At 39.0% G+C, this 26,565-nt stretch overlaps 1 protein-coding gene across 1 annotated transcript in view; it reads right to left on the reverse strand.

Annotated features, from left to right (window-relative positions):
• Window positions 1-26,565, reverse strand: part of LOC139715681 (uncharacterized) — a 106,584-nt gene that overhangs the window by 9,303 nt on the left and 70,716 nt on the right. Inside the window, exons 60-72 of the mRNA XM_071627233.1 lie at window positions 26,029-26,343; window positions 25,168-25,500; window positions 24,485-24,639; window positions 23,847-24,081; window positions 22,927-23,096; window positions 21,771-21,929; window positions 20,919-21,063; window positions 5,129-5,419; window positions 4,106-4,258; window positions 3,488-3,655; window positions 2,900-2,979; window positions 1,544-1,739; window positions 584-706 (exon numbers count right to left, since the gene is read on the reverse strand). Coding sequence (XP_071483334.1) covers window positions 584-706; window positions 1,544-1,739; window positions 2,900-2,979; window positions 3,488-3,655; window positions 4,106-4,258; window positions 5,129-5,419; window positions 20,919-21,063; window positions 21,771-21,929; window positions 22,927-23,096; window positions 23,847-24,081; window positions 24,485-24,639; window positions 25,168-25,500; window positions 26,029-26,343 — 2,523 coding nt within the window. The remainder of the gene's footprint in view (window positions 1-583; window positions 707-1,543; window positions 1,740-2,899; window positions 2,980-3,487; window positions 3,656-4,105; window positions 4,259-5,128; window positions 5,420-20,918; window positions 21,064-21,770; window positions 21,930-22,926; window positions 23,097-23,846; window positions 24,082-24,484; window positions 24,640-25,167; window positions 25,501-26,028; window positions 26,344-26,565) is intronic.

Genomic DNA, 26,565 nt, shown 5'->3' on the forward strand with positions numbered 1-26,565 from the left:
AGTTGAGACTTTTGCTCAACTGATTCTTCATGCAGTGCCAATTTCAGTGAACTTCACTTCCTCATCATTTCACAGATTATTCTTTTTTTTCATGTATGTATGATTTTTGAATATTGTACATTCTATTATCACATCTATGATGGTTTCGATGAAGCACAAACCTTGCAAAGACTTCCACACTTTCCAACATTTCATACTTATGGTAAACAAGTCTGCGTAGTTCAATAATTACTACGGAAATCACCTTCTTTGCAAACATTTACTGAAAGAAAAAGGGGACCATTCACAATTTCCTGATCAAAATTTGTTTTAGAATAATATATCTAGCAAGTCTAATTTTTCCCGAGCTGGGAGAATGTTGCGAGTGGTTAAATTCGCAATTGTGGAGTACATTTCAGGATGGAGAAATGCATGTGTGCACACGACATTCATTTTTGGATCACAGTTAATATTTTCGCGTGTTTTTTAATTCTCGAATAGCACCCGCATTGCGAAATTTGTGAAAATAAAGACCTTGTGAAATATTCGGTGTATACAGTAGATGACAGCCTAGATTGACTAGATTGTTGATTCAAGTCTTCACCTTCTTCCCTCCTGCCGTAGAAAGCCTGGTGAATCTTAATGGAGTAGTCACCCTGACAGGCAATGGCCAGCTCCTCATCATCACATTCCAAGGCCATCTCGTGACCCCAGATTCCAAGCTCCTCTGAAAAAATACAAATCAAAATAAACTTGTCACACATTTGTAGTTATCCTGGATCACTTGTTTCATTAATGATACCATTGTAAAGTGGTAAATTTGAATGTGTATGTACATAGAAAATGCACTATTTAAATGTATTGTTGGAAAATGTGCTTTCTAAATATATTGTTGTCGTTGTCGAAGTTGTAGTCGTTGTGTTTGTTTTAAATGTCGTTGTCATTGTCGTGGTGGTGGTGGTGGTGGTTTTTGTTGTTGTTGTTGTTGTTGTTGTTGTTGTTGTTGTTACTAGCCTTCTCTGGTACACTTGCAAAATAACAAAAAAGAGCAATATGAGCAGAAATAGCAAAGACAACAACAAGAACAACTTTAAACAAAGCAAAACCAAGTCTTATTACATAGAAAATGACAAACAACAAACAAAAACAAAGAAAAAGACCTCAAGTACATGAACAGCAGCTGCTAGAAGCTTGGTTAAACTACCCACTGTAGTTGCTGTGGACAAAAGTGAATGCAATTCTATAAATTTCTTCCCTTTCCAGTCTTGAATACTTGACACAAATAGACATCAATTGATAAAGATATCAGTTTCACCTTGCCAAATGCAGTACCTAGTTTCACAGTTGTTAAAAAAAATCACCAAGAAGGTTAACCTATCATAGGCCATTTTTCGTCAACTGGTAGCCATGAAGCAAGCCACACTGTTCAAAGTTTATGGATATTAGTGTCCTTCTATTTTTATCTGGCTTTATCTTGACAATGAAATGCATTCTTCATGCATTTCAGACTATTAAATTCGAAGATCAATTCATGTAATGTGCACTGTGATGTATGTGATTTTACCTTCTGGGCACAGGAATCTGACTTCGTAGTCACTACAGGTGCCGCTCGTCTGATCCGCATCGTAGCACAAGAGCCCGCCCTCATTGTTGACCGTACAGGGCCGCTGCAAGACCTGGCCCACAGAGTAGTGGCTCTGCTCATCACTCACCCGTCGGCAGTCTGCATTTTGTGGGTCGGCACACAGCGTGGAGTGGGTCTAGGCGTGCAGAGAAAACAGATAAACTCAGGGTGATGTTACAGATAAGACATGCCTCCGTGTAAAAACTCATAATTCTGTCTAAATACTTGTACATTTTTTATTGCTTGCTGTGGAGGCAAGACAGTCCTTCAGTCTGGACGTTACTCGTAGAGCTTTATATCAAAGCAAGGTTCAGATATCAATGTTTGTCTCACTGGAGTCCTGATCCTCAAAGAATAATATGTGACCCGCTACAACAAAAGGATCCTAAAGTCACTGACGGGTGAGCCAAGAAAATAGAGTTTGAAGTCAGATCACTAAAATCTGTCAAAACGTTCGGATTTCTGTTTTAACATAATTTTGTAGTCTAATGTATCTTCTATCATCTGCCGAAATTTCGAAGCTAAATGATTAAAGGAAAGGCCTGAAAATAGCGTTTTTCTGGGTCATGCTTGGCTCGCCCGTCAGCGACTTTAGGATCCTTTTGTTGTAGCGGGTCACATATTGTATCCCAAATGAAATGCCTGATTGTTGAAGTGGGGATATGTAGTTAAAGCATGCAACATTAAACTGCAAGGGAAGAGTGGAGAAACTTAACATGCTTTGGATGGTAATCTGCTATTTAAATGTAACTGAAGCATAACATTTGTAATGCACTTTTTACTCCTAGAAGTGAAGTTGGTGACTTTGAGTGCATTTTCAAACGACATACATTTAAACTATCATTATTCATAAGAACGCACAAAGAAATACTGTATAAGCTGTTATTTTTGCAAGGGTTTAATTTTCGCGAATTTCCCGAATCACACATGGTCCGAGAATTTAACAACACGCGAAAATGTCACCGTGCGCTAAGGTAATAGTACCCTTATGAAGAGCTCTGCATCAATTCGCGAAAACAACATCTCGCGAAAATGTCTGTGATCCCTTCATTCGCGAAAATATCTGTATGTAAAAATAACAGCATATACAGTACACATCTCTCTTTGCAAAAAGGGACACATACTGTACGTCTCAGGAAGAAAGCAATAAAATATGCATGGAACGGAAAATATCTTTTTAACGTAGAGTTGCATTGGCAGTTACAATTGCACAGGAAAAGAGCAGCCACTTGGCATACAGCCTGTAGCATAACAAAGACATTGAAGGGAGAAGTGTATTTTGAAGCATCAGTATACCTTGTATATGCTGTAATGGGACTCGTCTTCGATTCCATCACTGGGTGAGTCAGTGTTGTACCACTCAGTCCACACATAGCCTAGACAGGTAGGAAATAATGACATGAAGAATGATAAATGCTGCCCTCTATAGCCAACCTCCTGAGTAAAACCATTTTACTTGTCAAACTTGGTATTACTATGAAAACAACAAACACATGTGTTCTTTTCAAGCAAACTAACACACACGTAAGTTCTGCTTTGGAGACCATCTTTGGGATGGCATATTCAAGACGATGATTTTCATTCTCAAACATGAAATGGTTTGCTTGCCTCTTTAAAACACATAAAACTAAAAAAATCAAGTGATACTGTGGCAAAAATGGAATGAGCTCTTCAGTTCGAACAGAGGTCTTTTAAAGTCCATGATATTGTGTGATTGGCTTTTGGATCTAACTTTATTAATTCAAGTAGTGACTAGTGTATTTTTTAATCATTCACTTTACTAAGCCAATATTTGCTCTACATGTACGTGAAGGCATTTATTACATGCTCTCACATCTGTATGAGACTAGCTGTGCAACGTCACAAGACCTATTCCTGACTTACCAATGCACTCGTAGGTCATGTTGACGTATTTTGTGAATCCATCGCACCGGGTGTAGTTGTCGCCCTCGGCACCGAACATTGCCTCGCTGACGTGCACCACGCAGTGCTCCTTCTTGTCGCACTGCCGCTGCAGCCTGTACATAACGGTCTCTTCGTTGTATTCACAGTCTGATTTGATAGGAAAAGATTTTAGAAAAGATGTGAATATCATTGGTGGGGAGACAAAATGGGATCTCCTTCTTCATAAGACACAATGTGCCTGGTTCATACTGCTTGCTGACTATTGCTAATCGCCTCGGGAGATCAAATCATAGGATCATTCGCCCATTTTGTGGTGTGGGTACAGGTACGTGGGCCAGACCACTTTGAAGAGACACTGTCGAACAGACATCCCATCATAAAAATCACAAACCTATCAGAATTCTTACAAATCTTGACAAAAAGTAACCGTGTCAAGTGTTCAGAATGTAGTTTTCTATGTCAAAATATAACTACTCGGAGTAACACCTCTCTTTCCAACTTCCTATGAAAAAGAGAACCACTCAATAAATCAACTGTATTAAATGACAAAAGTTATTGACCCTGTTGCTTGTAAACCAGCACCAATGCTCTACTAACCTGTGGGGTAGTAATCATCATAGATGATACACCTCTCGTTGTGCAGCCTGCCGTAGAAAGCTCCCGTGATCTGGATGTACTCTCCCACGGGACAGTTCAACGTCAACTCTCTCTCGTCACAGACAATCTTGCCCCCCTCATACAGTGGGAGTCCTAGGATAGGCACATAACACAATGACATCATTTACAAGATGCAGCAAAGCATGAAAGCAACAATACTCATATGCCTTTACATTGCAGGATCAGTATAACATATACGGACATGTCAATGTACTTATTAGATTACAACATTACAATCTCCAACAAACTGTGCATCCATATACAGTAACAGACATTTTATTGGCAAATCTACTGTAGATGTGAAGGTAGTACATCGGGGGGGGGGGGGGGGTGGTTCATAAAGCTATTCGTAAAGTTACGAAGGACTTAAGAACGACTAGTGATTAGTTCTTATGTGCTATATTTATCAGAATTTCAATAATTCAGCACAAGAACTGATCACCAGTCATTCTTCAGTTGTTCGTAACTTTAAGAACAGCTTTATGAAACACCACCAGGTAATGATGAATCTCTGTGGAATCTAGATTCTACACAATGATCTTTGCATAAGCCTTTGTAGTTAATAATTGATGATATTACTAAAGTTTAAGTTAGTGCTGCCAGAAAAGTTCATAGAAACAAGAAAAAGAATCAGTCATATATATTCTAATATGAATAGCAGGCCAATGCAGCCTTCATTCCAACTGATAGAAGACATTTTATCAATTATATTCTATGTGTACATCATTTCAGCATCTAAGGATACCCAATATGAAGGGTAAGTCAAAAAGAAAGCTTAAAAGAGTGGAAATTTGATAAGTTGGTCACCAAAACAGTGAAACACATAGACATTGGAGACTGATGTGAAATACTGAACCTTTGTTGATTATTGTAGGCGAAAATTAATACATTTGTAGCTGGCAAAGGGGTTGTCACTCAATAAAACCTTGTCACGAAAAAGATGAATTCGAGTGCAAAACCCACCTTTTTCATTGTAGAACGAAGATCTGTCACTGCCATGTTGGTTTCTGGCGACGCATGTGTAGTACCCACGATCGTCGTAGAGGGGATGGAACCGGATCTCCGAAACTGTGTGATGATCGTCCAGGGCGTACGACACGATCGTCGAATTATCGTCCCCGACGTAGTCGTACCCATCGCGGATCCATGTGATGTTCGGAAGGGGCATTCCGAAGGCAAGGCACTGGATGGTCCCATTGTAACCATAGTGAAGCTTGGTAGAATTCACCACCTCTAAGACCTCCGGCTTTTCGTCTGGTTAGATTAACGCAAGCATGACTCAGTATGTAAAGTTTCTTCGAGACGATTACACACAGTCAGTTTTGGGATGCAAGTGATTAGGCACTTGAGATACTACTCTGCATTAATAGTGAAACCAGCAAATGTGCTGGTATTCAATATGAACTGTTTCTTTTCTCTAAGTGAATTAAATGTAGACAAAAGCATGAAACCAGATCATGCAAAACTACAGACGTAGATGGAACAGAAACTTTAAGAGGAGAAATAAAGCGAGTTAAGAGAGAACACTAGCAATCTAACATCCAGAAGTAAAAATAAATTTTAATAAAAACAGTCAGTCTCAACCATACACTGAAGTGCTCACTATTCTGTGATATAATAAATAAAGTCAATTTGAAGCAGTAGCTTCGCAACACAAGAGACAAAAAAAGCACAGATACAAAGCATACCAAAGCGAATTCATCTCAATATCATCTTTTGCAATGTAGTTACTCTCCATTCGTGTTAATAAATTTGATTCCTCCAAAAATGTACTTACAATGTACAGTGCCGACCGCGGGAAACGTCACGCTTTTCCGAGATCTGGACGAGGCCACTGACGCGTATCCCCGCGGGTACCCGCGGGTATACGCGTTCAGTGGACGAGTCCATCCGCCCGCACGGATAATCCATCCTCGGGAATTTGCGTCTCGATTGACGCGGGTTGGACGAGGGTGGACGAGGGTGGACGAGGGTATTCAAGGGCACATTCCCGTTAAGCTTTATTTTGACCGCTCAATCAAAATACATTTCATGGAGTTCCGACTTTGCCCATTTTCATCAAATTCCGATTTCAGGGGCTTCTTTTCGATTTAATCACACTCTGATGTCCACTGCCTTGATTGTTCGCTACTTTCTAAAGAAGTACACCTGCGGAAGTTGTGCACATGCGTTCATCACTCAAGTATCAATAATTATTAGAACATATCGACATCGGTTACGATCATCTCGCTATTCACGACTTTTAACGACCTGCGCCACCAAAATTTCATTGCTGAAAATTCGGTGGCCCAATCGGGCTACAAAAAAAGTTGGATGTTTGCCTTTACTTTTGAAAATGAACAGTGGTAACAGTCGGCTCCGTAAGACGCAAAAATGAATGTCGCATGTTTACTTTTGATTTTAGAAATGAATCACGGTGACATTTGACTCCGTATGATACTGGAATAAATACCGAATGTTTGCTTTGGCGTTCGGAAGTGAATGATAATATTCAACTCCGTAAGACGATAAGATAAATGCCGGATGTTTGCTCTTACGTTCGAAAGTAAATAGCAATAACATTCAGCTCCGGAAGATGCTTGAGTAGGCTATATGTCGAATGATCCCTTTGACGTTCGGAAATGAATAACAAAAATATTCAACTCCGTACGATGATAAAATAAAAGACGGATATTTGCTTTTACTTTCGAAAATAAATAGCAATAACATTCGGCTTCGGAAAATGCTAACATAAATGTCAGATGATTGCTTTTACGTTCGGAAGTGAATAGCAGTAATATTCTGCTCCATACGATGCTAAAATAACTGTTGGATGTTTGCTTTTAGATTTCGAAATGAATAACAGTAACATTCAGGTGCGTTCGGTGGTAAAATTAATGTTCAATGATTGCTTTGATGTTCGGAAATGAATAACAATGACATTCAACTCCGTATATACGTTTATAAAATATACAATGTATATCTGATGTTTGCTTTTACGTTCGGAAGTAAATAGCAATAACATTCAGCTCCCGAAGATGCTAAAGTAAATGTCGAATGATCCCTTTGACGTTCGGAAATAAATAACAAAAATATTCAACTTCTTACGATAATAAAATGAATGACGGATGATTGCCTGTACTTTCGAAAGTAAATAGCAATAGCATTCGGCTCCGGAAGATGACAAAATAGATGTCAGATGATTGCTTTTACGTTCGGAATTTAATAGCAGTAATATTCTGCTCCATACGATGCTAAAATAACTGTCGGATGTTCGCTTTTAAATTTCGAAATGAATAACAGTAACATTCACCTGCGTTCGATGGTTCGGAAATGAACACAATAATATTCAACTCCGTGTATACGATGATAACATAAATGTCTGATGTTTGCCTTTATATTCAAGAGTAAATGGCAATAACATTCAGCTCTGGAAGATGCTAAAATAAATGTCGAATGTTTGCTGTGACGTTCGGAAATTAATAACAAAAATATTCAACTCCGTATATACGATTTTGCGTTCGGAAGTGAATAGCAGTAATGTTCTGCTCCATACGATGCTAAAATAACTGTTGGATGTTCGCTTTTAAATTTCGAAATGAATAACAGTATACATTCAGCTGCGTTCGATGGTTCGGAAATGAACACAATAATATTCAACTCCGTGTATATGATAACATAAATGTCTGATGTTTGCTTTTATGTTCAAGAGTAAATAGCAATAACATTCAGCTCCGGAAGATGCTAAAATAAATAACGCATGTTTGTTGTGACGTTCGGAAATGAATAACCAAAATAACTCCGTATATACGATGATAAAATAAATGTCTGATATTCGGTTTTACGTTCGAAATATAACAATAACAATCAGCTCCCTTCGACTTTCGGAAATGAATGATAATAATATTCAACTCCGTACGATGTTTAAATAAATGTCGGATGCTTGCTTATAATTTATATTGCTATGTACTTTCGCAAATAAATAGCAATAACATTCGGCTCCGGAAGATGCCAAAATGATTAATGTCACATGATTGCTTTTACGTTTGGAAGTGAATAGCAGTTACATTCTGTTCCGTACTATGCTAAAATATATGTCGGATATTTGCTACATGTGTATTACATTTCGAAATGAATAGTAACATTTGGCTGCGTTTGATGGTAAAAAACAAAACAAAAACAAAACAAAACAAAACACACACACACACACACAAAACTGTCTGATGTCTGCCTTGACGTTCAAAATTCGGCCCCGTACGATATGATGAAATAATTGTCAGAATTGACTCATTTCACTTTCGCAAGTGGACAACAGTGACATTCGGCTCCGTACGATGATAAAATAGATGTCGGATGTTTGCTTTTATATTTGGAAATGACTAACTGTTAAATTCTGCTCCGTATACGACAGAGCTGCCAACCTTTCGAAGCACAAATTAGTATTCAGCAGCTCCAAAATTTGTATTTTCCACCAGAATTCGTATTTTTTTCAATCTCCCTCTTTTTGCTATGAGGCCTACAGGCTCTAAACATTGATTGATTGCTTTCTCGCAATGTGTACAAGTGCAAGTTTGTACCTCCAAAATCTTTCTGGGCTGATTATGGAAGCTTCCATTTTCTAGCAGGGGACGGGGAATGCTTGATCTTCTCAAGAGAGCTTCTGTGTGAGCGGATGCAAAACTCTGTTCTGTTTCCAATTATGTACTATCAAAACATAATCATGCGTTGTTTTCAGGCTTTTTTCATTTTATTGGATTTTAAACATCAGTATTTTTCGAAGTATTCCAATTCCTTTTCCCCTGACTGGAATCGGAAAGTCTGCTATAACGATGATCGCAAAATGCCGCGCTGTGTGTGGAAGCGCCGATGTGGTGCAAACACGTGGCTTCATTTTCAAGTTTAAATGAATGCGCCATGTGCTCCTGCCTATAAGAGGTTACTGCAAGTTCGATGGATCGAATGCGCCATAGCTGAGCTGAGCTGAATGGCTTGTTTACGGTAAACATGCAATTTACGTTCGATATGAAGAAATCATTACGTCTTTCACGAGGGAAAAACACACAAAACAAACAAACAAACAAACAAAATACACCCACGAACGAATGTTGATAGCCAAAACTTTGAAAAGTAATAAGCAGTTTTGATGCGCGTGAACTGAAATTAATTGTCATTACACGTTGTATTTTGCTGTCTAACCAGGTGATGACTGCATCTCATTGGACCTTCTCGTAGTGAATTTGTCTGGGCATACGAGACCTTTCATGTATTTCTGTGATTGCATTTTTAATTGACTAAATAATAAATCCTTTTGTTATTGTTCAGGGAACATTAGATATTCGATCAAGTACACTATAATCGACTCTTCGATGTTCCCTACTATGCGCCAAAAGAAAGGCTATAGACATAGAACCATGATATCTTTGGAATTTTTCCTTTAATTCAACTAATGAGCTGGTTCTTCGATCGATATTTCCAGGATACTTACACGCTGTTTATTCCAATGCGCGCATTCTTTCGTCTGGCACGCACCTGGGTGTGGCACCTGCTTTTGTGGAAATTTCCACAAGGGAGAGGGGTGGGGTGTCAAGTTTCTTCGAGCCGAAGAGACTGCATACACAATCTCTTCGCTTTTATTTATTGTCATTCGTGTTTTCGCCTTATTCTTTGCTGATATTGAACATTTAGATTTAACTTTACGAAAGTTGCTATAGCACATGGTTCGTTTTGTTGTTAGGTGTACGTAATTTCTTTTTTTTTATCATTCTTGAGAGGGGAAAGAAGAGTAAGGGGGAAAGAAGACTAGAGGGAAAGGGAAATAAAACAAACGTCACGTACGCTGAGCATTCACAGGAAGCCGTCTTTTTACACCAGTCACCAGCATAGTTATCATCACTATCAGACATCACTCAAGATCATTTTAGCCTTTTCCTATGATCAACATTAAGAAACACGCATAATCCCTCGAGATAAATACCTAGGAAACTCAATAATAAATACAAAGTATCAACACCTCCCAACAACACAAACATTTAGAAAAGACAGCAAATAGCACATCGAAGCGACTGGGATCAAACTCCGTCGCTTCGATTGCAGCGAAGCGGAGAAATCGCCGTTACGAAAATAACAGTGCGAGACACTAAGAGAATTACGTTTAAATACTTCAAAGTATAAAGGGAACAGATAAAGTGATATAAAATGTAAGAAATCGTACTAAACGAGGTGTGAGAAACGACGGAAATAAAACGAAGTTTAGTAGTAAGCTTAGGCCCTAGCAAAAGTTTTGCAGCACCGAAAGCTACGCGAAAATAAACACACATATTATAAAACTCGGTATTGCGACGAGATCCTATGGGATCAAGTCAATAAACGATACAAAACAAAGGAAATTGATTCATTTTGACGGGAAAATAGTTTGTTATAAGTATTCTGTTATATGAGATCTCCTTTAATAGGCCTAGAAATAATCGAGTTTCCACGATACTCTGGAAAGAAAGTTCGAACGCTTTTCACCTGCACATATACTGCAGAGGGCAGTGCACATCAGTCATCAATACACGAACAGAAACTCACCTCTACAACTTCCTCGCAGAAAATGATGCAATAGCGTTATAAAAAAAAACAGACAACACTCTAAAAATCATTTCGTACTTGGGAGGCAAGGGACAAGAGGATGAAAAGAAGAGAAAAAGAAGCAGACATTGCACAACGGGACGCTTTCACCCCGCCTCATACGGTACTGTAGTGGCAGCTGGCTACATGCCGGCGGATACTGTTTTAGAACAAAAAACGCCGCGGAACGCTATCTGCCGCTACACCGGCCGGCCACACATTGGGATACCACGGCGATCCATGTAAACATCCACGGTCCGTAGGCGACAGGGGTTCACGCGCGCGAAGTTCTGTTCGGTGTACACAGTACGCAAGCAGCGATATGCTTGTGCGCACATTTTTCTATTCAGCGCTTTACACATACGGTGCGTACGCGTTGCATCGATATCCCAGCTGAATACAGATAACATGGCACATGCGACGTGCGTTTGCTATATTTTTACCCATTATTTTTCCCCACTGTGAATTCGTACTTTCTAAGGACGTTTTCATATTGTCGTATTCCCTTCGATTTTTCGTATACGAATTTTTCGGAACGGTTGGCAGCTCTGGTACAATGCAAACATAAATAACAGATGATTGCTTTCACATTTGAAAATGATTAATGGTATACATAGGCTCAGTATGATGCTTAAATAAATAGAGGATGTTTGCTTCACATTCGGAAATCAATAAGGGTAACATTCAGCTCCATAAGATGCTAAAATGAATGTCGGTTGTTTGCTTTTATACAGTGTATTTGACAATGATTAACGGTAATATTCGGCTCCGTAAGGTTCTAACATACTATAGTAAATGTTGGATGATTGCTTTTACAATCAGAAATGAATAGCGGTAACTTTCGGCTCTTTACAATGCTAAAACAAACAATCTGGAAATGCTCCCACTTTCTCATCCCAAAAGTAAGCTATGACCACCTAATAGCATAGGCATCAACTTTTATAATTATCTATAAGCCTATTTGCTAAATCTTAGAATTCAGAATAATAGTGATTGAGATGATCTACTTTTGTATTCATTTATTTTAGACATGGGTACCTGTCACGTCAGTAATGCTTAATAATTGTTTTTAGTAGGACCGATTTAGTTTTTCCTATGTTTTTCTTGATTTTTTTGGCCACCAAAAAAAAAAAGAAAAAAGAAATCAATGATTTTGGTGGTCAAAAATAAAAATTAGTTTGGAGCCCTGCGATATCATTGGGCTCATCATTACTTAATCTTTCCCAAGATACGCTAATATTTATATCATCAATCTGCCGACGTCATCCGACAATTCATGATTCAAACCTTTTTTTTTTTTCATCGTCCGTAACCCAACTTTGAACACAGACAGGGTATTCTTTCTCATTCTAGAGTAATGAAGGAGCGCACTTTCGGCTGTGATCTAAGTCCTATTATCATCATGAGTTCATGTCGCCGTTTAGTGATCTAAACTTCAGCTTTGCTGAACTGTTCAATGTCTTGAGCAGGAAGCGAAAACAATGGCTGGACTAAGGAACCTTCGTTTTTAAAAGGGGGAAACAAAAAACAACACTGAAACCGAACAAGCCGGCCGAGCATTGTTTAGGTTAACCACGCGTGGTGATAATCGCGCCCATTGATCGCTCTGTCCAGCTGGCTTAACCCTATTCTAACTGGGAGGAGTTTTTACTGGGGGTGACCCCCCCCTTCAGATCTCGGCCACCGATCGCGCGATCGCTGCGAAATTTTTCCTGAAGATAGAGCTGGATGTCAACTACAAGATTACATGGTCATACAATAGAAAAATATTGCCTTTCTATTTTTAATAAATTGATTATGCAAAGTTGTGCATGAAATCATATTTTCACCTATAACTCCATAAAAAAGACTGAAGTATTGCTAAATTTTTGTGTCAAAATTCCTCAAGACATATAAACCAATTTTCATTTAAAAATAAAGCACAGTCAAAACCAATTTCTTTTGTTTTTTATTGTTTTGTTAATTTCTTATGTATTTTATTGATTGTTCGACCTTGTGTTTTCTGTTGTTTTTCAAAATTTGTTGCAGGCACTTTTTCAGGCTTATCTACACTATATAGAATTGATTAATTTCAATGGTTCAAAGATGAAATACTATAATTTATATCAATTTAACCCCAAAAACACAATTTACATTCAATTTGCACACGATATCATGAATTTGAGCTGTTTTCCGGTTGACATGCATTTGCATAACATTACGTAACTTCAGAACGGTGTACTCAGACGTCGCAAATTTGGTCTCAAAATATGCGGAAGACTTCAATGAAAAAAGTTGTGAAACGACGCGGCAAAATCTTTGCGCGTTGCAGAATCGTGACGCGAAACGTGGGGGGGGGGGGTCAGTTTGACCCATTTGACCCCCCCCCCCCCCCCCCCCCACTCAGTTAGAATAGGGTTAAGAGTATGCATATTGACCAAAAATAGTCAGAGGGATGCTAATTTACTCTTACAAGCTATCGCTACTATTTAAGTTGAAAACTGGAACTTTCTGAAAGGTTAAAGATGATCGTAAAATCAGTTCTGGCTACAGGATTTTATAATAATTATAATAGCATACAACATGTACCAAGTTTTCATCGTTTACCTGTCTTATCACTCCAAAGCAGTTCAGCTTAACTGTTGGCTTATAGAAGTGATCATCAATCGGTAAGGATTAGTCAGATGAATTCATGAATTCACTTTATGCATCACGGCTAATCGAACTATTCAACATCGTTGAAGTAACCATACTTTTTTATTTTCATAGTTCAAACTATTTCTTAACATTTATATGCAAAACGAAAGTACTCTACACGTTTTTCAAAATGCTCAGATCGTAAATTGTAATGAGTCAATTCCACAAAGATTGCATTACAGCAACCTTTACTGACCTAAACAAGTTTTCTATAGAGCTATCAGTTCTATTATAATGGCATTCTGATAACTTCGACTGCGTTTTGAACTCGTATCGAGCACAGCATTCAAAACAACGGGTTCCTCAGGTCCTCTTTAGGTACTGGTATACTTGCTAAAAGCATTCTCTTTAGCTTCCATTGACAACAACATGCCATGGGAGGAGAATGGAAGCGATCAACTTTCTCGGTAAATGAGGCTTTTCGTATATAGCACACATTGCGTGCCTCTTTCTTTTTTTCTGTTTCTGTTGTTTCAAACTACACTGCAGCCGACACACAACACAAACACACCAAAGTTTACATTCAGGCAACCGTATTTTGGTATTGGTTAGAATCGAATTATATCTGTCTTGTGATTGGCTAATTATCTGTAGAAAAAACAAAACAAAACAAAACAAAGACAAAAACAAACAAACACAAAAATGCTGAAAACTGCTTATCGAATATCAGTGGCGTGCCAAAGGAGTAAAATGGAGTCTATACTCTAAAGGGGCCTGAGCTTTTGATTCCAGAAGAATCTTCGTCAGAGGCAAAATGATAATCAGGCAGGGAAAGCAATCACATTATAAAGAAGTTCACACAACACGAACAGTCAGGGACAGGCTAGGGACACGGAACAAAGAAAACAAAAGGAGAGGATGGGAGGTCATGGGCAAGGAGGCCAACAGGTGAAGGGAGGGGGATTAAAGCAGGAGGGTGGATAGACAAAAGGCATAGGAGGGTCAGTGATAATCCTGAGTGCCATGGGGGTGCATCCATTTAAGAATGAATTTTCTCACACACCCAAGCTGTCGCCATTTATGTGTGTGCGATGAAGCGTTAACGCCGTCGCTAAGCAGGACCGTTGCATCATGGGGGGGGGGGGGGGGGGGGACGGGTTGTGAGCTTGAACATAACCTGAACTTTAAGGGCGATTTTCTTTTTTTTTTCTTTTATGACTTCTAGGGATGCGGAAAGGGGTTGTTTTATATAGTATTGTAAAGATAAAACTATACAATGTATGTAGAATTCAAGTATTTATATATACATGTGTAGACATGCCTAAAATTTCGTTTACTGCGACATACGCATTTCGACCGAGCGCATCACGACCTGTATGGACTACGCACATGTATTCTTTTATCTTGCGCTCTGCTTTTGTGGGAATTTCTTCAAGCATAGGTGTCAGGTTTTCCTACGTTACGTCTGCGGTCATTAATTCCATATTTGTTAGTTTGTCTGCTTTCTTATTCTGTGTTTTATGCATTTTACTTGAACTTAAAGGTCTAGACATTTCGTTTGCTAAATGTACGCGAGTCACGTTGCATTGTATGATGTATTTTGTTTCGTTGACCATTCATGAGAAGCGTTTCTTTGAGCAAACTCTCTTTTCACACCAAAATCACTTATAGAAGGTAGTCATCCACATTGGTTATCAAAACAATAATTCCGTCATTTTCCTTTCGTTCAGAAACACTTTTAGGAATCAGAATTACATCAAAATTACATCTCACAGCGATAATAGGGCCTACTAGAACCAACTCATCGCAGCAAAATGACACATTACGGTTACGAGGACATACACAATGCTTGAACAAATTACTTTGCTTCAAAATGTAGAAACAGATGAAGTGACATAACAAGAGAAAGGGCGCACCGAAAGAGGTACACTGTATCAAGATCAACTAAGATAAACTCTAACAAAAAAGAAGAAGAAGGAGGAAACTATTCCCCCCCCCACACACACACACACACGCACACACATACACACAAACGAGTAGATACACAAAGGTCATATGTTTACCTTTGGGAGCAGTGATTTAAAAGATGTTTTAGATATCACATATATTTTTTTTGTAATAAAGCCTAGAATATAAGGAGATATCAGTATTTCTCTTATAGATTGTAAAGAACCTTCGGAATTAGGACCTTTGTTTCATTTTCGGATTAACGAACCTTCGGCATAACGAACCTTATTTCATTTTTTGATAAATGAACCTTTGGAATAACAAGTTACAAACCTCATATTTTCGGATTAACGAACCTTCGGAATAGCGAACTGTAACCGTTCACATAGTGTACTGTATTTTCGATCATACGGATTCAATTTTTTTTTTTTTCCAGCGGTTGTTTCTATCCCTATAACTCACATTTCAGAACTATGGGGGTTTTGTTTCATGTACGTGGTGAATTAATACGCCTTTAACGCAAGAGCAAAAACATGGGAAAGTTTGAATGCTTTTCACGTGCACATCGTCACATAAAGAGAATCAGGTGCTGACGGACCATAGAAGTGTCTCAAAATCAATACTGCCATGCAGCTTGCACCAAAATCACTATTCTGATAGGTATTATCCCGTAACAGGGGCGGATCCAGGAATTCCGTAAAGTGGGGGCGCGTTTACAAAATTAAAGGGGGCGCACGCACCCCTCCCCCATTTTTTTTATACATTTCTTTTGTTTCAACAACAACAACAACAACAAAAAATAAAGGGGGGGGCGGGCGCCGGTTGCGGTCCTCCCTGGATCCGCCCCTGCGTAACCAAGTAAGTTTGAGAGAGAAAAGTTTGAGCCAAAAACACAGCGTTGACAAGTACTACCACAAATTGCATTTTAAATATGGTATATAGTACACAGTACGAGAAAGTATACAGCACGAGATCTCTAGTTTGATTTTCATTTCGCTTCGAATAGTAGACGAGCAGTGACAATCCGTCAAAGTGCAAACTACAGCTAGGGCCTAGCGGCACAGTTTACAGGTCTACCTTCTGTTCACTGCATGGTACACATAAACAAGAACAAAAGCGTTTTCTTCTTTTGCATGTTAGCATGGGGACGATAGTGAATTAAGTTCACCAAGATTCAATGTTTGTAAACAAGAAAGCAGCGCGTAGCAAAGACCTCAGATCGTTGTTATAGCACACGTGCATCTATTGTGGTAACATTTTAATCAACGCACTAACACCATCTGAACATACTGAACGATCATGCCACACAATCACTGTGAAGGGGAAATGTTCAGCAACAACAAGAGCACGAGTATGTAGCCTACCATATACTGTACGCGCATTCATTCCGTGAGTGCCAAATACAAGCTAGAAACACACGCAATAAAGAAACATTGCAAGTTCATGAACTGAGGGACCTTTTTTTTGTCTTATATCTTAACAAGATAAAGACGTTGTGATTTCGGGTGCTGTTCGTTATTCCGAAGGTTCGTTATTCCGAAGGTTCGTTTATCCGAAACACATAAATTCCCTAAACCATAGAGGTTCGTTAATCCGAAAACGAAAAAAGGTTCGTTAATTCGAACATTTGCGGCGTTATTTCGAAGGTTCGTTAATCCAAAAATGACATAGGGTTCGTCATTCCGAAGGTTCGTTAATCCGAAAATGAAATAGGGTTCGTTATCTCGAAGGTTCGTTGATCCGAAATGATATAGGATCCGAAATGATATAGGGTCCGTAACGAACCTTCGAAGTAAGTCGAGCTTTGTTTCATTTTCGGATTAACGAACCTTCGGAATAACGAACCTTATTTCATTTTCGGATTAACAAACCTTCGGACTAAAGAACCTTACTAACGAACCTTCGGAATAACGAGCTGTAACCGTGATTTCATATCCAATTTGTTTAATTGGACCTTTTAAAAGCTATGATTGTATCGAATCATTGAGAGCAATGAAATTTAATGGCCTTCTGTCCGCCGTATCAAAAGTGTGATGATAAAGGGGATGTGCGCATTGTCATTCGAAATACATGTAACTACATGTAACTCTACATTTAACTAATTAGTCTGATTATTATATAGCAACTGATTTTGGGATTGATAGTCACTACTGACAGTTTTTATTCTGGTAAACGGCACCTGTCAATCTCACAGGCGTCAAGTCGAAGCACTCACACGTCATGAATTGACCATAACGTAAAAACGACAGAACTCTACACACAAGAGTTCTGTGATAAAAACACGCTGGGCACACAAGATGAGTATGTTGGAACCACATGGCGCACTCACTGCTGGCAGGGCAAGCACGTGCTTTGCTCATCGAACTGATCGTTTTTATAGCGATCATAATATCGCTGCACAGCAGAGATTCGTATTCCAATGCACAGTAGGCCTACTCTCTCTCTCTCTCTCTCTCTAAAAAAAAAATGAAAACATTCACACTTGAAGGGGTGGATACATTTAAAACGGAGTCAATTTAGAGTGAAATTGGAGTGAATTTTGAGTGAAAATGTTCATTTTCACTCGGAGTGACCTCCGGGATCACTCGAAGATTTTGGAGTGCTATTGATGTAGCGCGATTCCGCTGCTTAAGCATTCAGTTTTGCTCATAATCATTAATTTCAGCCTTCTTTTTTTTTTCTTGGAAAGCAAGCACTCCTTAAAGAGGGAAAACCCCGATTGGACAAATTGCGACGTAAACATGCATTGACATAGTTATGTGATACGTATAAACAATTTATCATGAAAGGAGAGAAGGGTACCTACAGTACATGTATCCAAGATAAACATTATGCATGCACGTGTAGTACCACTTCTCGGGGACTCGAGTGAAGTTAAACGCAGCTTTGTTGATTACATAATGCCACTCTGGTGGTTTCGCCATACCCTTCTCTCTCTCCTACGTTTTCTTCGTTTTCTCCCTCTCTTTGTCTTTTTCTTTTTTCCCTACAAATCGTGTACTTTAAGAATAGACAGACGGTGTTAAACTTCAACTCAAGTGGCTTCTTAAGATCTGCGCCTCTTTCATCCATCTTAGGGACCGTGACACTATTGTGAATGACACAATTAAAAGCATCACACAAGGACTTTCACGCCTCGTTAGACCTTTAAGACTCAGATCTTTTTCTTTCTTTTTATGATTGTGTGTGTGTGTAGACGTGGACGCCATTGGGAAATATCAAGCTCGAGACAATAAGTGGCCACTTACAATATAATGACCGACCGATGTTGAAGGTAGATTAAATCAGTAACTAAGTCAGAAATTGGGGAACCAGTAAATAAATAGGCAGCGATCGACACTTCGACGGTTTGCCAATCTAATGTGCAGCGATCGACGTCGAAAGTGTCAATCAAATACGTTATTTACGGTCGACGTCGAAGGTTGATAAAATCAGTAAGCAGCGATCGATGTCGAAGGTTGATAATCGGATGGGTGCTGTTCGTAATATTCCGAAGGTTCGTAATTCCAAAGGGTCGTTAAATTCGAAACACACAAATTCCCTAAACCTACAGGTTCGTTAATTCGAACGTTTGTGGCGTTATTCCGAGGGTTCGTTATTCTGAAGATTCATGAATCCGAAAATGAAATTAACGGAACAATATACCTTCTGAATAACGAATCTTCGGACTAGAGAGCCTTCGGAATAACGAACATCGGAATAATAGCTACCGATGTGTAAGGTTGATGAAATTATTAAATAACGACCAATGTCCAAAGTTGATTAGGTCATACCGTCCGACGTTAGTGATCGAGAAAACTATAAAGTAGCGGCTGATGTCGAAAGTTGATAAAATAAGGACAATTAAATCAAATAGGTATAGCGTCCATAATGTCGAGATCAAATGAAATCGAGCAGCAACGAAGTGTCGAAGGTTTATGCAATCAACTTGGTATCGCACGACGTCGAATGTTAAGCAAAATTATCTGATTTATCCGACATTTGTTTTAGCATTGTAAAGAGGCTAAAGTTACCATTATTCATTTCTGATCGCAAAAGCAATCATCCAACATTTACTAGTATTTTGACACCTTACGGAGCCGAATGTTACCGTTAATCATTTTCAAATGTTAAAGTAAACAACCGACATTCATTTTAGCATCTTACGGAGCTGAATGTTATCCTTTTTCATTTCCAAACGTGAAAGCAAACATCCGCTATTTATTTTAGCATCTAACTGAGCCGATTGATACCGTTAATCAGTTCCAAATGTAAAAGCAACAATCTGTTATTTATTTTAGCATCGTTCGGAGCAGAACATTACCGTTATTCATTTCCAAATTTAAAAGCAAACATCCGACAATCATTTTAGCATCGTACGGAGCCGAATGTTACTGTTTTTTTCATTTTGAACGTCAAGGCAGACATCAGACATTTACTTTACCATCAAACGCAGCTGAATGTTAATGTTCTTCATTTCGAAATGTAATAGCAAATATCCGACATTTATTTTATTATATGGAGCAGACTGTTACTGCTATTCACCTCCAAACGTAAAAAGCAATCATCTGCCATTTTCTGGGCATCTTCCGGAACCAAATGTTATTGCTATTTACTTTCGAAAGTAAAAGCAAACACCCGACATCTGTTTAATCATCATACGGAGTTGAATATTAGTGTTATTAATTTCCGAACATCAAAGGGATCATTCGACATTTATTTTAGCATCTTCCGGAGCTGAATGTTATTGTTATTTACTTTTGAACGTAAAAGCAAACATCCGGCATTTATTTTTATCATCGTACAGAGTTGAATATTATTGTTATTCATTTCCGAACGTCAAAGCAAAGATCCGACATTTATTTTAGCATCTTCCGGAGCTGAATGTTATTGTTATTTACTTTTGAACGTAAAAGCAAACATCCGGCATTTATTTTTATCATCGTACAGAGTTGAATATTATTGTTATTCATTTCCGAACGTCAAAGCAAAGATCCGACATTTATTTTAGCATCTTCCGGAGATGAATGTTATTGCTACTTACTTCCGAAAGTAAAAGCAAACATCCGACATTTATTTAATCATCGTACGGAGTATTATTGTTATTCATTTCCAAACGTCAAAGGGATCATTCGACATTTGCTTCAGCATATTCGGGAGCTGAATGTTATGGTTATTATTTTACTTTCGAACGTAAAAGCAAACATCCGGCAAATTACTGATACTTTTCAAAAGATTTTCGCGAATCGATTTCAGCTAATTTCCTTCATGTAGCCGATGGTTGACGGGAGAGTTTGATTTTCATATCATTAATTCCGCGCTGGAGCGCTCGGGCAAATGCGGGTGTTTAGACGAGCGTGAAAGTGCGGGCGACTTCCCTCGTCTGTACGCGTCCAAACGCCCGCGTATTACCTAGTACGCCCGGACGAAAGGGCTTCCCGCATTTGCCCTAGGGGTTTTCGTGACGTTTCCCGCGGTCGGCACTGTATATCTCTAAACACCTTGGAGTATTATTTGCGTAAAATTGTCGTACAACAGCAATGACACTGGAATTGTGGCAAGTGGGAAATGAAGAAGGGAAATAAAAGCACAGATGATGAGGCATTGAGCAAAGGTCACTGACCTTCCAGGTAACATCCATAGACCTCCACTCGCAGGGAAATCTCGTTGGTCCAGTTCAGGGGGAGGATGCGGATGTAGCGGGCAAACATGAAGTGTCTCAGGTACTGGTAGACAATGCTGTTGCTGTCGTTGTTGCCGACAAAGATCTGGAAAGGAGGGATATTTCCGCAATGTTGATAGTCTAACCATGTCATCACAAACAATACTCATTCTGGTTCACCCATCATGTGTGCACAGCATGAGAAAAATTCACTCTGATACTAAATTGGTTCAATGGGTTTAAAGAATCCCTTTTTAATACAATGACATCTAAGTTCATGGGTTCTGCGTTGATCAGTGAAAAAAAAAAAAAAAACATGCAAGTGAATGACTATATGAGAAAACCAAATAGAGTTGTAGGGGTTAACATCAGTGCACAGTACAGCGTAATCACAACAAGCCAGAAGAAATATGGCATCCCAATGTTTGACCATGACTGGAACTGACAGAAATACACAAAAAATATAATTGTATGAACCCATTGCATTTAAGCATGAGAAAGAGTATCTTCTCCTTTGTCATTAATTTTCTCATTGATTTGATAACTCAAGAAATGGTACCTTTTGAACCTTTAAAATTCCAAGAATACTTGGGCAGGTGTCTCTGGGAAATGCCTGTTATAGCAAAATCAGTCTGTCCTCAACACGTTATTAGGCTATATTAACTAAATATAAGCATTCAAAATATGTGAATGCTTGTATGCACATACACTGTATTATAATGTGTATTATATATCATAATGTGTATTATATATATATATCATATAAACAATATCCTAATAATCTTATCATGTCATTTTTAGAGAAAATAGTACCTTTCTCTCTCCTTCCTCCTCATATGTGTTCCAGATCCCCTGGTCGTCCACGGTATCGTTCACGGTGTACTCCAGGGCATAGTGGGTCGTCCAGTAGTCGTACGCGGGATGGCCCTGGGTGGCAAACTTCCTGACGCGCATCACGCGCTCAAAGTCAATCTGTGAAGATGACACAGGGGGCGAAATATGAATTCATCCAAATCTTAATCTTTTCTGAGGGGTAAGATAATATTTATTGTCTGAAATGGAGCCCAAGGAAAGGGGAGAGAGAAAAAATTGGGGCTTTTGTTTCCTCTATTTTCTTTCTCTATCTCTCCATTATTCTCTCTCACTCTGTCTATCTTTCCTCTCAACTTCTACTATTCCCCCTAACTTTCTTTCTATCCATCATTCTCTCTGTCTATCTGGCTACCCATCCATCATTCTATCTATCTATCTATCTATCTATCTATCTATCTATCTATCAATCTATCTATATATATATCTATGTCTATCTATCTATCTATCTATCCATCTATCTTGATATATCTATTTATCAATATCTATTTACAGTGCATCTGTCATTCTATTTATCATTCTATCCATCCATCCATCCATCCATCCATCTATCTATCTATCTATCTATCCATTTATCAATCTATCCATCTGTCTATCTATTTATCTTTCTATCCATTTATCTATTCATCCATTGGCCTATCAACTGATCTATCTATTTATCTATCTATCAATCCATCTATCCATCAATTGATCTATATTTGAAGAGTTTGTTCGCAAAAACCGATAAGTCCATTTTTGAAGATTTTGAAGTACGGTCTCTGTCATAAAGTACAAAATAATACCTTTTAAATAATATATTGGTCACTACATATAAAGGTACATTTTTGAAGTTATAGTCAAAAGAAGCAACATTTTTCTTATTATTCTCTTTATTTTTCTTGACCTTTAATCGCAAATATCTTCATTTGGCAAATATGGACTTATCGGTTTTTGTGAACAAACTCTTCATTTCTATCTATCTCTCTGTTCATCTATCTATCTATCCATCTATCTATCTATTGATCTATCTATCTATCTATCTATCTGTCTATCTATCTATCTATCAATCTATTTATCCATCTACCCATCTATCTATCCATCCATCCATTTATCTGCTGACCTGGAAGTATTGCTGTGTGTCCTTGTCACTGGCCACCCAGGCTCCGTAGGGGTCATTGAGTCGGGCATCCCACTTGAAGGTGTCCAGGGCACTGGTGATCTTAGTGGAGCTGACCGCCAGCTGGTGGTTTCCGATGGTCTTGTCCTCCATACCAAAGGTCAGGACACAGTCTGTTGGCATGATAACGGTATGTTATGTTCCCATGACTCTTTGTGTAATATACCGTAAAACATGATATATTCGCGGCATGAATTTTTCGCGAATTGGAGCCGACAGCCTTTCTCGTGGCATGAAATTTTCGCGAAGTGCCACTGGCGTTCAATGCATATAGTGTTAACAAGGACTTTCGCGTGCATTTTAATTTTGCAAATCTTGGCGCTCGTGAAATTCGAAAAATTAAAGTGCACGCGAAAATTCCTCGTTTTACAGTATTTCACTATTCCTAATACATAAAATCATTATCCAGAAATTGCAGAAAGCGTTGATGAAATTATGCATTGTCAATCAGTATAATCTTTATCATATCAATTTATCAAGTGGGTAAATTCAAAATAATAAATTGACACACACTTCATCAAATCAAAAAGTTTTAAATGCATGAAATAGTCTTATACTTTGAAATGTATACAAAAAGCATTAAAAATATATTTCAAATTTACATTTACATTTTCAAGCTAATCATCTTGTATGGGTTTCAATATCTCTTGCTATTTATGGTACACACTGTCTTGTAATGTCATGCACATGCCGATTTCACGATAAAAGTTGAAACTAAAACAATGTCTCAAATCAACATATCTTGTACCTTCACACAATGTTTTGTATCACTACACTAAAAAAAAAAGAAGAAAGAAAATAACAGCACCCAAATCTAACACTCCAAAAGATCTTGAACACTCAATGTCAGGTCCTAATCGTACCTTGCTGGCAGATGTAAGCACTTCGGTCCGTGCACCAGGCATCCTCCCAGGCGAAGCTGTGGTCTGCGCTGAGACGGATACACTTCTTCTTCCCATCAGAGACGTAGCCAGCATTGAATTCGGTGAAGACATGTCCGATACCGTCGCGCCAGCGGCAGGTGTTGTTCCGCGTCTTGACACAGCCAATCCAGAAGTCATGCTCGGCGTAGTCCGTCATCAGCCCTTCCAGGAACGTCTGTGATAAAGGATCACAGATTGTCAATCAATATCATCCTTATCATATCACTTTTCTTTCATATATTTTGCACTATCATAGCACAAAACACCAAAATTCATCCTATTAATAACTGTCCCACATATTTTTTTTTTTCACAGCCTCTTAATGTCCCAAGCACTTCTCAGCTCAATATATTAACCCGAGGTCACAAATTCAAGCATTTATGCTCAATTCTTTTGTCCTCAACTCTCCCCTTCCAAAGCCTCTCCTGGAAGTAAGAAGAATATCTAAAGGCTTTCTTCTTTGACCCCTTGAGGATGGGCTGATTTTGCTATAACACACATTTTCCCATTCAGACACCTGCCCGAGGACATTCGGGGACTTGTCGTCAATGGGTTAAGATATAAACATGAATACATACTTGTGTGTGATCTCCGGGTACCCCGGCCAGATGCCCATGGAGTTCATTGCACTGTTCCTCAGCCTCACGGAAAGTCTTGTTCTGGTTGGGGAAACCTTTGAGACATCTCAGATCATGCTTGGTCCAGCCTTGTTCGCAGTCACCCTGGTAAGTATCTGTTGGCCAAAATAAGTGACAAGTGAACATGTGATCACTTCTACGCACTTGCGCCGGTATGAATTCCATCACTAAACCGTGTTTGTGCTGCCTTTTCAATCGATAAGTCGTACAAAATTAAGATATTATCTGACAGCATTGTGAGCTTTTTACCCACATTTTTGGCCACTGCTAAAAGATGAAAGAGACAGCCTAGTACTTATTTGGGAGTGGGCAAAATCTATTGGATACACTCCTCTGATATATTGCCCGTAGGGTAAAAAAGCCCATGTACCTTAAAATCATGAATTTTCAGCAAAGTGGAAAAAAAACCTTTTTCATTTTCACAGCATTTTCACATATTAACATCAGTGTAGACAACTTGGAAACATTGTTTTAGATTACATTGGTTATTGGTTTGTTTTAAAAGCTCAAATCAATATTTTGATATTCAAAATTAAGTTAGTTTTTAAATATGTCAACTGAGATACCAGGTCACTTGACAACGGACAATATGTACAAAAGTAAAAATTGTGTTTCATACTTACACTCATCCGTTATAACAGGTGCGCCAGACACACAGGTGTAGTTAACATCCAGGTACTTGGCCACGCCCTCGCAAGGATCAGCTGAGAAGGCCGCTGGCTCCACGACCACCTTGCAGGCGTGGTGGCCCTCGCAGTAGGTGCGGACGTCGGCCAGCGAGCTGTTGAGGCGGCAGTCGGTCGTGGTGGTGGTGGCGGTGGCGTCGGGACCGCGGCAGACGGAGTTGTCCAGGGTGCGGCCGTACATGGCCTCGATCACGTGGATGACCTCACCCTCGGCCGGACAGCTGATCTCGAGGAAATCTCCCTCACAGGCACGGGCGTACTGCATGTACTCTGTAGAAATAGTGCACAAGCGGAAAGGAAAGATCGTAAAATCTTCTTTGCAACAAAGCCAAGAAAGACATCTTTTGTTATTCACATCTTATGTTGTATCAGACTCTAAGCATGAAATTGAAGTAAAAAAAAAACAAGCACAATATGTGCTAATTTTTACACCTTTAAATGGAATGCATCAACGCTCTCTGCATAAACAACAGCCACCCCCTATAGATCATTATCAACAGCCATAGATTCCTTTCAGAATTTGGTCTGTTAACTTAATTCCTGGCAGCTAGAAGTGTTTCCTTAAAGCTGCTTCCCATTAACATCTTTCTGTCATCTGTATATGTGCATAAATTCAGTAGATGTACATAGATGTATGATATTGTCAAATGTAGAGTGAATGGATATCTGTTTTAACTTCAAAAAAAATTCCTCAAGATATATCATGTTCCAATTCACATTATGTACACTGGTAACAACAACAACCAAAAAACTTAACAAATCCTTTGTAGAGGAAAAACAGCCAAAAACATCACTCACGGTCACACGTGTATGTCAGGTTGATGTGTAGACTCATTCCCGAGGTGGTGCAGGGATAGCCGAGCGTGCTGGAATCCGCCACGATGGAACAGTGCGAGGCATTGGCGCAGGTCGCGGCAAAGTCGTCAACGTCGGAATACGCGGCCGTATCAGCCGACGTGCAGGGGACGTCGGAGGCAGTGAATGTGGACTGCTGAGGACAGACCTCCCAGTCCATAGTCCGACCCCAGTCCCCGCCAGTGATGTTGACGCGGTAGTTGTCAGGGCAGTGGAGAGAGACAGTGTTCTCAGCACACGCAAAGAGGCTGGTGTATTCTGTAAGATGGACATCATGCGTATACATAGATTTAGAGCTTTATATATGGAGAATGTGGCTGCAAAAATGAGTGAACTCCATTCTCCATGAGATATTTGCACTTAAAGCTACTAAAAAACAACAAAAGTAATAAGAAAATACTGGATAATTTTAATCATACCTTAAAGAAAATTCCTTATTACGTTACAAGTGAGGCATCACTGAAATACTCTACTATGCTC

Source organism: Diadema antillarum, unplaced genomic scaffold (genome assembly GCF_040938485.1).
Source record: "Diadema antillarum isolate AM-2024a unplaced genomic scaffold, OU_Dant_1.0 scf00000006, whole genome shotgun sequence".
Lineage (NCBI taxonomy): Eukaryota > Metazoa > Echinodermata > Echinoidea > Diadematoida > Diadematidae > Diadema > Diadema antillarum.